Here is a 12,578-nt window from a genome sequence, read left to right as displayed (position 1 = left end):
TCCATGACAAGGTCAGTGATAAAGTAGGCTGTAGTAGTACTGCCAAGAGATGAACTACAGTGGTTCTTCCTTTAAAAGTTTGGAGCTTATGACGCAACCATTTGTGGTAGATGGTGGCAAATTGTGGTAAATTGTGTCATTCTGGCAACAATGGCTGACACTTAAATAACGTGCCATAGAATTCTGCGGCACCCCACTAGCTGTGCTGCAGTACGCCGCAATATTTAAAGGAAGAACCCCTGTATAGGTGTACCTACCATAGGAGTCCCCTCGAAATCTACCAATGACTATGTACTGTACATACCCAGCGTGCGACAGAGCTGCAGGAGTTGTGACCCGTTTTTGTTGGTTATGTTGTCGTAGTTGTGCCTAGGGGGGCATATGGGGGAGGGAATGCTGTCACCTCCAGGCAGGTGTTTGTCCCCCTGTGTGCTGAGGGTGTCAGGTTCTTGTCCGTGTCTGGCATTTACACTACCAGTCAAAAGTTTTAGAACACCTATTCATTCAAGGGTTTTTCAGAATTCTTACTATTTTCTACATTGTAGAATAATAGTGAAGACATCAAAACTATGAACTAACACATATGGAATCATGTAGTAACCAAAAAAGAGAAACAAATCAAAATATATTTGAGATTTGAGATTCTTCAAATAGCCACCCTTAAATTACACCCTTTCGGTCTCTTATGACCGGAAAAAGGTTCTAGATATCAGGACAGCGATTACTACCCTCGGAATGGAATTAGATTTTTTTCTTTAACGAGTCGGACGCAAAGGATTTACTTCAGACACCCGACAAGGCCCTCATCCCCGTCATTCGCAGGAGAAAGAGACGGAGATATCGGGGACGTAGGTCGGGGTGCCTTGTTAGGATCCGATGGCGAGCGGGTAATCTGCCTTTACCATCGGTCCTATTAGCTAACATACAATCATTGGATAATAATTAGATGAACTACGATCACGTATATTCTACCAACGGGACATTAAAAACTGTAATATCTTGTGTTTCCCCGAGTTGTGGCTGAACAACGACATGAATAACATACAGCTGGCGGGTTTTACGCATTTTCCGCAGGATAGTACAGCAGCCTCTGATAAGACAAGGGTTGGTGGTCTATGTATATTTGTAAACAACAGCTGGTGCACGACATCTAAGGAAGTCTCGAAGTTTTGCTCGCCTGAGGATGAGTATCTCATGGTAAGCTGTAGACCACATAATTGTTTTAATGTTTATTTTTTTTTTTTTATATTGAACCTTTATTTAACTTGGCAAGTCATAAGAACAAATTCTTATTTACAATGATGAACCAGGAACTGTAGTGACCCCTCATTAATCAACAAGAGAAAGATAGAGGAGGTAGGCTAATAACATTAGTGGAACTTATGAAAGGTAGACCTATATACTGTATGCGTCAGCTTACTAATTATACAAGGCCCTATTATATTTCAATATTAAAATCAAATTCGCTAGCATATACCTGTAACTTTGTTGGCAGCATGTGCTGAAACAGAATTGCATGTTCTCTCAGCTTTTTTCAGGTTTGAATGAGGTGTGTAATTTCAGTCCATATGATACAGTAATACAGTTCCCACTCAAAAATATCAGCCTACTGGAGCTAGTTTCATTTACTTACTCAAGAGAGCATATAGCTAGGTACATCTATGGAATTTTATGTTTTTCTGTTGTGTGTAATGTGCATATATCATGTGCATATATCAAATCAATTTGTATTTGTCACATACGCCGAATACAACAGGTGTAGACCTTACAGTGAAATGCTTACTTACAAGCCCTTAACCAACAATGCAGTTTTAAGAAAATACCTAAAAAAAGTAAGCGATAAGAATAACAAATAATTAAAGAGCAGCAGTAAAATAACAATAGCGGGGCTATATACAGGGGGTACCGGTACAGAGTCAATGTGCGGGGGCATCGGTGTTGAGGGAATTGAGGTAATATGTACATGTAGGTAGAGTTATTAAAGTGACTATGCATAGACAATAACAGAGAGTAGCAGCAGTGTATAAAAAGGGGTGGGGGCAATGCAAATTGTCTGGGTAGCCATTTGATTAGATGTTCAGGAGTCTTATGGCTTGGGTTAGAAGCTGTTTAGAAGCCTCTTGGGCCTAGACTTGGCGCTCCGATACCGCTTGCAATGCGGTAACAGAGAGGCTGGCTGGAGTCTGACCATTTTAAGGGGCTTCCTCTGACACCGCCTGGTATAGAGGTCCTGGATGGCAGGAAGCTTTGCCCCAGTGATGTACTGGGCCGTACGCAATACCCTCTGTAGTGCCTTGTGGTTGGAGGCCGAGCAGTTGCCATACCAGGCAGTGATGCAACCCGTCAGGATGCTCTCGATGGTGCAGCTGTAAAACCTTTTGAGGATCTGAGGACCCATGCCAAATCTTTTCAGTCTCCTGAGGGGGAATAGGTTTTGTCGTGCCCTCTTCACGACCGTCTTGGTGTGCTTGGACCATGTTAGTTTGTTGGTGATGTGGACATCAAGAAACTTGGAGCTCTCAACCTGCTCCACTACAGCCCCGTCGATGAGAATGGGGGCGTGCTCGGTCCTCCTTTTCCTGTAGTCACACAATCTTCTCTTTTGTCGTGATCACATTGAGGGAGAGATTGTTGTCCTTGCACCACACGGTCAGGTCTCTGACCTCCCTATAGGCTGTCTCATCGTTGTCGGTGATCAGGCCTACCACTGTTGTGTCATCGGCAAACTTAATGATGGTGTTGGAGTCGTGACTGGCCATGCAGTCATGAGTGAACAGGGAGTACAGGAGGGGACTGAGCACGCAGCCCTGAGGGGCCCCCGTGTTGAGGATCAGCTTGGCAATTGTGTTCTTCCCTACCGTTACTACCTGGGGGCTGCCCATCAGGAAGTCCAGGATACAGTTGCAGAGGGAGGTGTTTAGTCCCAGGGTTCTTAGCTTAGTGATGAGCTTTGAGGACACTATGGTGTTGAACGCTGTAGTCAATGAATGGCATTCTCACATAGGTGTTCTTTTTGTCCAGGTGGGAAAGGGCAGTGTGGAGTGCGATTGAATCATCTGTGGATCTGTTGGGGCGGGTCTAGGGTTTCTGGGATAATGGTGTTGATGTGAGCCATGACCGGCCTTTCAAAGCACTTCATGGCTACAGACTTGAGTGCTAACAGGTCGGTAGTCATTTAGGCAGGTTATCTTAGTGTTCTTGGGCACAGGGACTATGGTGGTCTGCTTGAAACATGTTGGTATTACAGACTCAGACAGGGAGAGGTTGAAAATGTCAGTGAAGACACTTGCCAGTTGGTCAGCGCATGCTTGGAGTACACATCCTGGTAATCCGTCTGGCCCTGCGGCCTTGTGAATGATGACCTGTTTAAAGGTATTACGCACTGCGGAGAGTGCGTAATCGACTGCGGAGAGTGTGATTACACATTAGTTCGGAACAGCTGATGCTCTCATGCATGTTTCAATGTTACTTGCCTCGAAGCGAGCATAGAAGTTATTTAGCTCGTCTGGTAGGCTCGTGTCACTGGGCTGCTCTCTGCTGTGCTTCCCTTTGTAGTCTGTAATAGTTTGCAAGCCCCGTCACATCCGACGAGCTTCGGAGCCGTTGTAGTACGATTCGATCTTGGTCCTGAATTGGCGCTTTGCCTGTTTGATCGTTCGTCGGAGGGCATAGCGGGATATCTTATAAGCTTCCGGGTTAGAGTCCCGCTCCTTGAAAGCGGCAGCTCTACCCTTTAGCTCAGTGCGGGACAGGTACAGGATGGTAATGAAAGAAACATCCTCTCACCTTCAACTGCGTTTATTTTCTACAAACTTAACATGTGTAAATATTTGTATGAACATAACAAGATTCAACAACTGAGACAAACTGAACAAGTTCCACAGACATTTGACTAACAGAAATGGAATAATGTGTCATAAGGTATATCATAAGGTGAATGCACCAATTTGTAAGTCGCTCTGGATAAGAGCGTCTGCTAAATGACTTAAATGTAAATGTAAATGTGTCCCTGAACAAAGGGGGGGTAAAAATCAAAAGTAACAGTCAGTATCTGGTGTGGCCACCAGCTGCATTAAGGACTGCTGTGCATCTCCTCCTCATGGACTGCACCAGATTTGTCAGTTCTTGTTGTGAGATGTTACCCCCCTTTTCCACCAAGGCACCCGCAAGTTCCTGGACATTTCTGGGGGGAATGGCACTAGCCTCCGATCCAACAGGTCCCAGATGTGCTCAATGGCCATGGCAGAACACTGACATTCCTGTCTTGCAGGAAATCACACACAGAACGAGCATTTGCTGGGGGGTTATGTCAGGATGAGCCTGCAGGAAGGGTACCACATGAGAGAAGAGGATGCCTTCCCTGTAATGAACAGCGTTGAGATTGCCTGCAATGACAACAAGCTCAGTCTGATGATGCTGTGACACACCGCCCCAGACCATGATGGACCCTCCACCTCCAAATCGATCCCGCTCCAGAGTAGAGACCTCGGTGTAACGCTCATTCCTTCGACGATAAACGCAAATCCGACCATCACCCCTGGTGAGACAAAACCCTGACTCGTCAGTGAAGAGCACTTTTGGCCAGTCCTGTCTGGTCCAGCGACGGTGGGTTTGTGCCCATAGGCGACGTTGTTGCCGGTGATGTCTGGTGAGGACCTGCCTTACAACAGGCCTACAAGCCCTCAGTCCAGCCTCTCTCAGCCTATTGCGGACAGTCTGAGCACTGATGAAAGGATTGTGAGTTCCTGGTGTAACTCTGGCAGTTGTTGTTACCATCCTGTACCTGTCCCGCAGGTGTGATGTTCGGATGTACCGATCCTGTGCAGGTGTTGTTACACGTGGTCTGCCACTGCGAGGACGATCAGCTGTCAGTCCTGTCTCCCTGTAGTGCGGTCTTAGGCGTCTCACAATACGGACATTGCGATTCATTGCCCTGGCCACATCTGCAGTCCTCATGCCTCCTTGAGACATGCCTAAGGCATGTTCACGCAGATGATCTTTCTTTTGGTGTTTTCTGAGTCAGTAGAAAGGCCTCTTTAGTGTCCTAAGTTTTCATAACTGACCTTAATTGCCTACCGTCTGTAAGCTGTTAGTGTCTTTTTTATTTTTTATTTTACCCCCTTTTCTCCCCAATTTCGTGGTATCCAATTGCTAGTAATTACTATCTTGTCTCATCGCTACAACTCCCGTACGGACTCGGGAGAGACGAAGGTCGAAAGCCATGCGTCTTCCGAAGCACAACCCAACCAAGCCGCACTGCTTCTTAACACAGCGCGCCTCCAACCCGGAAGCCAGCCGCACCAATGTGTCGGAGGAAACACCGTGCACCTGGCCCCCTTGGTTAGCGCGCACTGCGCCCGGCCCGCCACAGGAGTCGCTGGTGCGCGATGAGACAAGGATATCCCTACCGGCCAAACCCTCCCTAACCCGGACGATGCTAGGCCAATTGTGCGTCGCCCCACGGACCTCCCGGTCGCGGCCGGCTGCGACAAAGCCTGGGCGCGAACCCAGAGTCTCTGGTGGCACAGCTAGCGCTGCGATGCAGTGCCCTAGACCACTGCGCCACCCGGGAAGCCCAGCTGTTAGTGTCTTAACGACTGTTCCACAGGTGCATGTTCATTAATTGTTGATGGTTCCCATGGAACAAGCATGGGAAACAGTGTTAAAACCCTTTGCAATGAAGATCTGTGAAGTTATTTGTATTTTTACAAATTATCTTTTAAAGACAGGGTCTTGAAAAAGGAAAGTTTCTTTTTTTGCTGAGTTTACGTACTTACAAAACGGTCCTGTAGTTTAGCATCTGCTTCATCTGACCACATTTTTATAGACCGGGTCACTGGTGCTTCCTGCTTTAATTTTTGCTTGTAAGCAGGAATCAGGAGGATAGAATTATGGTCAGATTTGCCAAATGGAGGGCGAGGGAGACCTTTGTACGCGTCTCTGTGTTGAGTAAAGGTGGGCTAGAGTTTTTTTCCCCTCTAACATGCTGCTAGAAATGTATTTAAGTTTCCCTGCATTAAAGTCCCCGGGCACTAGGAGCGCCGCCTCTGGATGAGCATTTTTCTGTTTGTTTATGGCGGTATACAGCTCATTGAGTGTGGTTTTATTGCCAGCATCGGTCTGTGGTGGTATGTAGACAGCGACGAAAAATACGGCCTATTGGATAATGGCACAATCATCTGGGCTTTTTTGGGCTCATAAAACGTTTTTAATGTATGGCTCATCAGGTCCAGGTAGCATCAGGGTTGAATTTTCAATCAAAAAAGTCTAATCAAATTCAGACAGAGGCTTTTGAATGACACTTCCAGTTTTGGCGGGACATACCGGGTTACCCAGGAGAAAATAGATGTATTCTTGGAATGGAACATTGGAAAAATACCGGGAAAATATTAAACTCAGTACCATCTCAAGGCTTATTATAAAAGCAGGTGACAGCGCGCCTTAATTGGCAATGGTCTTGGTAAGTGGAGTGGGCCAATACATTTTGCATAATGCTTTCTTGACTAAACTACTGACGTTACACAAAGTTCAGAAGGCATTAAGGCACATTTCCTCATAATACCAAATTCAAGGTTTTTGCTTACCGTTTCATACAAATCTATGTGCTTTTACAAAGCAAAAAAAAGCAAATAGGCTATGAGGATAAGTTTATATTTGTAGCTACATCCAATGTAACAAGGCTGTGGATTCTAATCCCACATGGGGTAGATATATTTTTTCTTCAAATGCTTTATTTACAATATTCATCCCGTACCCACACCCAATTCTGAAAAATGAAAGCATACCTATGATAGCGGTCGCCCTGGTAGTAGATGTAGGTTTTCATACAGTACCCAAGACCAACCGATTGGCTCATTCAACCCCCCCCCCCCCCCCCCCCCTTCCCCTGTAACTATTCCCCAGGTCGTTGCTGTAAATGAGAATGTGTTCTCAGTCAACTTACCTGATTAAAAAAGGGTTAAATAAAAATACAAATAAAATACCAATCTTGTGAGTTAATTTGACCATTGGAAAAAGAGCTACTGTGTAAATACTGCAATGTGGGCAGGATGCACAACTGAGAGGATCCTGTTGGGCTGCATCACCGCCTGGTACGGCAACTGCACCGCCCTCAAGCACAAGACTCTCCAGAGGGTGTGGTCTGCACATCTCATCACCGGGGGCAAACTACCTGCCCTCCATGACACCTACAGCACCGATGTCACAGGAAGGACAAAAAGATCATCAAGGACAACAACCACCCGAGCCACTGCCTGTTCACCCCGCTATCATCCAGAAGGCGAGATCAGTACAGGTGCATCAAAGCGGGGACCGAGAGACTGAAAAACAGCTTCTATCTCAAGGCCATCAGACTGCTAAACAGCAATCACTAACTCAGAGAGGCTGCTGCCTACATTAAGAACGAATCACTGGCCACTTCAATAAATGGATCACTAGTCACTCTAAATAATGCCACTTTAATAATGTTTACATATCTTACATTACTCATATCACATGTATATACTGTATTTTATACCATCTATTGCACCTTGCCAATGCCGCTCGGCCATCGCTCATCCATATACTTACATGTACATATTCTCCTTCACCCATTTAGATGTCTGTATTAGGTAAAAAAATACATACGCTTCCAAGGAACCAAATGTTCTAGCTGGGCTTGGTGTGTTCTGCTGGTGTTACTGTAGAATGGAACACAGCAACCCCTGGGCATTTTGGTTTAATTGTCCTGTCTGCTTCACTAGCAAGAAGGCTCTGTGTTCTGGCGGTGATAACGTTAGCTAGATCTATTTAGCTATCTATGCGTCTGTCTATATCGATCTCTCTCTCTCGATCTATATATCTATATGTGTGTCTATTAATTAGCAATTTTGCGGTGCTGAAATGATCTAGTTGATCACACACGGCTATTGCTTTAGCTACAATTATTATAACGAATGGATTACTGTACGTTTCAGTAAGCAACCATTTGATACAAGCCTTCATTATTGAAATATTTTTTTGTCATTCAGTGATATTTATTCCCACAGAAATTCTTTAGGATCCATCAAATGTTCGTTAAGAAAACGTGCATGCATAGTGGTGGGCGTTGTGAAGAGTTGTGCAAAGTGACATCAAAGTTTAGTACTTCCACAAGGATGGCAACAGCTTAGTAACGGGCGCTGCCTAGCAACCATCATTACGAAGCATCAAATCTCATGAACGCGAAATGCTTACGCCGGACTTAGCTACGAGTAGACTTATTTTGTTTGGTGCAACAGGTGTAAATTCTGATCAAAAAGTTGGATGTAACTATGTCTGACCTCGCATTTAAAACTTTCTTTTGTTGTTGACCAAACTAGACTAGACTGCTCCCTGTAGTTAATTTCTGGATTAATATCAATAATCAAAATATCAAACCACTTTATTCATGAGGAATTTATTGTTTTGGGCAATTAATACCAAGAGCTATATAACAAGAGAACCTTTGTAGAATTGACTTAATCAAAAAAGGTGTAACCGAAATAAAACTAAAATCTGGGAAATGAAACTGAAAACAATACAAAAACAAATATCCAGCCCTTCACAGTAGGCCACAATAATAATTAAAAAAAATCCATGAGCGTCTCCTTGCTTTGTCGGTGTCCCCAAACAGGAGCATTAATAATATTAATATCAACATTGAAAAAAAAAAAACTGGTTAAAAAGAGGCCAGCATCACCTACAGTGGTGCGTGGCAGCCTTGTCTGTGTAAGTGTGTGTGTATGTGTGTGAGGGAGAGAGAAACACCAGAGGTTGTGGTCGTAGTAGTAGAGATCTTTCAGAAAGGTCAGAACGTCTTATGCAGATAAGTCGCTGTTGTCAAAGCGCTCCTGGTCGTACACCTCGGCAATGACCTTGCGACCTCCAAACCAGCGATTATTGAGTGCCTGGATGGCCTTGTTCATCTCTGCCGCCATGGAGAACTCCACAAAGATCTTGACAATTACCTCCGCATCATCCTCCTCGCCCTGCTTTTCCTGGTAGATGATGACACGGTTGACCGCGCCAAACTTGCCGCACTCCTCAGTCACCTCACCCTCCAGGTCATCATCGATGTCCTCTGGTCCTACCATGTTCCGCAGCACCATCACCGTCGACTGGGCACAGTGGAAGAAAAGCATTATTATTGTACAATGCATTACTAAAACACAAATATATGTGTGCTATCAGTTACTTTCTTGATCAGAGAAAACACTGACGGTACAGTTAGTTACCCACACGTTGCGACTATTAATGTTGTGGAAACTTTTCAGAGAATGCAACTGTAGCCCTTGTGGCTGAACTGCGCAATTACAACCCCAACCAGGGCTCCAGACTGTGACCACTTAGTAACATTTTGCGACCCTTTTACTTGGCTGTGCGAGTTCAAGTTTTAAGAAGCATCGGCTGCACATTTTACTTGATCACCTTTGGGAGGCTAAAACCGTGACTTGGTGAAATAGTAAAGTGCATTATCCTCATGTAGGGCTGACCCCATTTAGTAGACTGGTCAAATATTTTGCCGATAGGCTTTTGGTCGACCAAGATTTTAGGGGGTTGAGCAGTTGCAAATATAAACAGTACCAGAAAAAAGTTTGGACACGCCTACTCATTCCAGGGTTTTTCTAAATGTTTTACTATTTTCTACATTGTAGAATAATAATGAAGACATCAACACTATGAAATAACACATATGGAATCATGTAGTAAACAAAAATATATAAAATATATTTCAGATTTCAGATTCTTTAAAGTAGCCACCCTTTTCCCGAATGTCAGCTTTGCACACTTGGCAACCAGCCAAGGTAGTCACCTGGAATACAATTCAATGAACAGGTGTGCCTTCTTAAAAGTTAATTTGTCGAATTTCTTTCCTTCATAATGCGTTTGAGCCAATCAGTTGTGTTGTGACAAGGTAGGGGTGGTATACAGAAGAATGCCCTACTTAGTAAAAGACCAAGTTCAAATGATGGCAAGAACAGCTCAAATCAGCAAAGAGAAATGACAGTCCATCATTACTTTAAGACATGAAGGTCAGTCAATGTGGAAAATTTCAAGAACTTTGAAAGTTTCTTCAAGTGCAGTCGCAAAAACCATCAAGTGCTATGATGAAACTGGCTCTCACGAGAACCGCCACAGGAAACGAAGACCCAGAGTTACCTTTGCTGCAGAGGATAAGTACATTACAGTTAACTGCACCTCAGATTGCAGCCCAAATAAATGCTTCAGAGTTAAAGTAACAGACACATCTCAACATCAACAGTTCAGAGGAGACTGCGTGAATCAGGCCTTCATGGTTGATTGCTGCAAAGAAACCACTACTAAAGGACACCAATAAAAAGAAGAGACTTGCTTGGGCCAAGAAACACAAGCAATGGACATTAGACCGGTGGAAATCTGTCCTTTGGTCTGGAGTCCAAATTTGAGATTTTTGGTTCCAACCTCCTTGTCTTTGTGAGACGCAGAGTAGGTGAACGGATGATCTCCGCATGTGTGGTTCCCACTGTGAAGCATGGAGGAGGAGGTGTGATGGTGCTTTGTTGGTGACATTGTCTGTGATTTATTTAGAATTCAAGGCACACTTAACCAGCATGGCTACCACAGCATTCTGCAGCGATACGCCATCCCATCTGGTTTTCACTTAGTGGGACTATCTTTTATTTTTCAACAGGACAATGAACCAACACACCTCCAGGCTGTGTAAGGGCTATTTGGCCAAGAAGGAGAGTGATGGAGTGCTGCATCAGATGACCTGGCCTCCACAATCACCCAACCTCAACCCAATTGGGATGATTTGGACCGCAGAGTGAAGGAAAAGCAGCCAACAAGTGCTCAGCAAATGTGGGAACTCCAAGACCGTTGGAAAAGCATTCCAGATGATGCTGGTTGAGAGAATGCCAAGAGTGTGCAAAGCTGTCATCAAGGCAAAGGGTGGTTACTCTGAAGAACCTAAAATATATTTTTATGTTTTACACTTCTTGGGTAACATATTTGTTATTTCATAGTGTTGATGTCTTCACTATTATTCGACAATGTAGAAAATAGTAAAAATAAAGAAAAACCCTTGAATGAGTAAGTGTGTCCAAACTTTTGACTGGTACTGTATATTTTTCATGGCACACAAGACACCTGTCTAAATCATGTCTGTCTTAGTGGACTAATCCATTGTGCAGGCCGCCGGGATGGCACACCAGCATCACCAGTAGTACATTTGCCTTTAATTCCGATAATGTCTAATCTACAATGTTTGTTTGGTTACGGTAATTTCTGTTAATGCATTCAATATATTATTATTAGTCTTTTACCGTTCTCATTGTCGGAGTGGACACGTTGTTTGCAGACCGCACAACCTAGGCTACACTTGTGAGGAACAAGTTTTGTCAATTTATTCATTGTCTTTTGTTTGTAGCTCTCCTGTCAATGTTGAGTTAGGATGCGCATCTGACTATGCACAGAAGTAGGCCTAGGCTACCTGGCCTGCGTGCAAATGTAGGCCTATAAATGTGCCAATTTGGAGATCTGATAATATTTCTGAACTCACCACCACTGTTCAGTCTTAGCTCACCACCACTGTGGAGTATTCAGTCTTAGCTCACCACCACTGTGGAGTATTCAGTCTTAGCTCACCACCACTGTGGAGTATTCAGTCTTAGCTCACCACCACTGTGGAGTATTCAGTCTTAGCTCACCACCACTGTGGAGCTTCTCAAAGTAATTTTTTCTTCACCTCAAACAGCAAGTAAATTGAGAATGACAATAGTTCCTTAACGTAGCCTATTTCAAAAATATTTCCAGCTCTCTTCGATAATTACTCGGCGTGAAAGGAGAAAAAAATGTAATGCTCTGATCCGGTGGAAACGTCATAAAATAGGACTACTTCTTATCCCTTGTGCAAATAGCCTACAGCTCTGTCTGTCTGTCCGGAGCTCACTGGCGTAGGAAACTGAGGGCCCAGAATAGTTTTGAAAATGTTGCAAGTTTGATAGTGCTAGCTTCAGGCCGGACCCAAGTTAACAGTTGATATAATGTTTCATGTTCCTTGCAGACAGGCCATGCGTAGCCAATGTAAATTATAGGATATTTATTTTTAACAGGATATTTTCTACCTGCAGGCTGCAATGTTTTTATTTATTGGCTTTATGTAGGTTATGTTTATATTTTACATTCGGAAAGTATTCAGACCTTTACCTTTTCCACATTTTGTTACGTTACAGCCTTATTCTAAAATGTATTAAATATATTTTTTTACTCATCAATCTACACACAATACCCCATAATGACAGAGATGTTCGATCGGGTTAAAGTGCGGGCTCTGGCTGGGCCACTCAAGGACATTCAGAGACTTGTCCCGAAGCCACTCCTGCTTGGCTGCCATTTTATTTCAATTAACTGATTTCCTCATATGCACTGTAGCTTAGTAAAATCAATGACATTGTTGCATGTTGTGTTTATATTTTTGGTCAGTATAATTAGCCTATGTGATGTTAGCGCACATAAAGATATAAGCAATTCCATCTCTATTGAAAAAAGAAATACCATAACATTCAGGAGCCCTATTTTAACAGTAAAATATAACAATA

The 12,578-nt window shown here is 43.8% G+C and overlaps 1 protein-coding gene across 1 annotated transcript in view; it reads right to left on the bottom strand.

Moving 5' to 3' along the window:
* Positions 1–8,397: 8,397 nt before the first annotated feature.
* Positions 8,398–12,578, bottom strand: part of puf60a (poly-U binding splicing factor a) — a 71,069-nt gene continuing 66,888 nt past the window's right edge. Inside the window, exon 11 of the mRNA XM_039003660.1 lies at positions 8,398–9,116. Coding sequence (XP_038859588.1) covers positions 8,817–9,116 — 300 coding nt within the window. The 3' untranslated portion in view covers positions 8,398–8,816. The remainder of the gene's footprint in view (positions 9,117–12,578) is intronic.

The sequence above is a fragment of the Salvelinus namaycush genome, chromosome 11 (assembly GCF_016432855.1).
Source record: "Salvelinus namaycush isolate Seneca chromosome 11, SaNama_1.0, whole genome shotgun sequence".
Classification (NCBI taxonomy): domain Eukaryota; kingdom Metazoa; phylum Chordata; class Actinopteri; order Salmoniformes; family Salmonidae; genus Salvelinus; species Salvelinus namaycush.
Note: the sequence above shows the minus strand (reverse complement) of the source record. Positions and strands in the feature narration are given on the sequence as shown.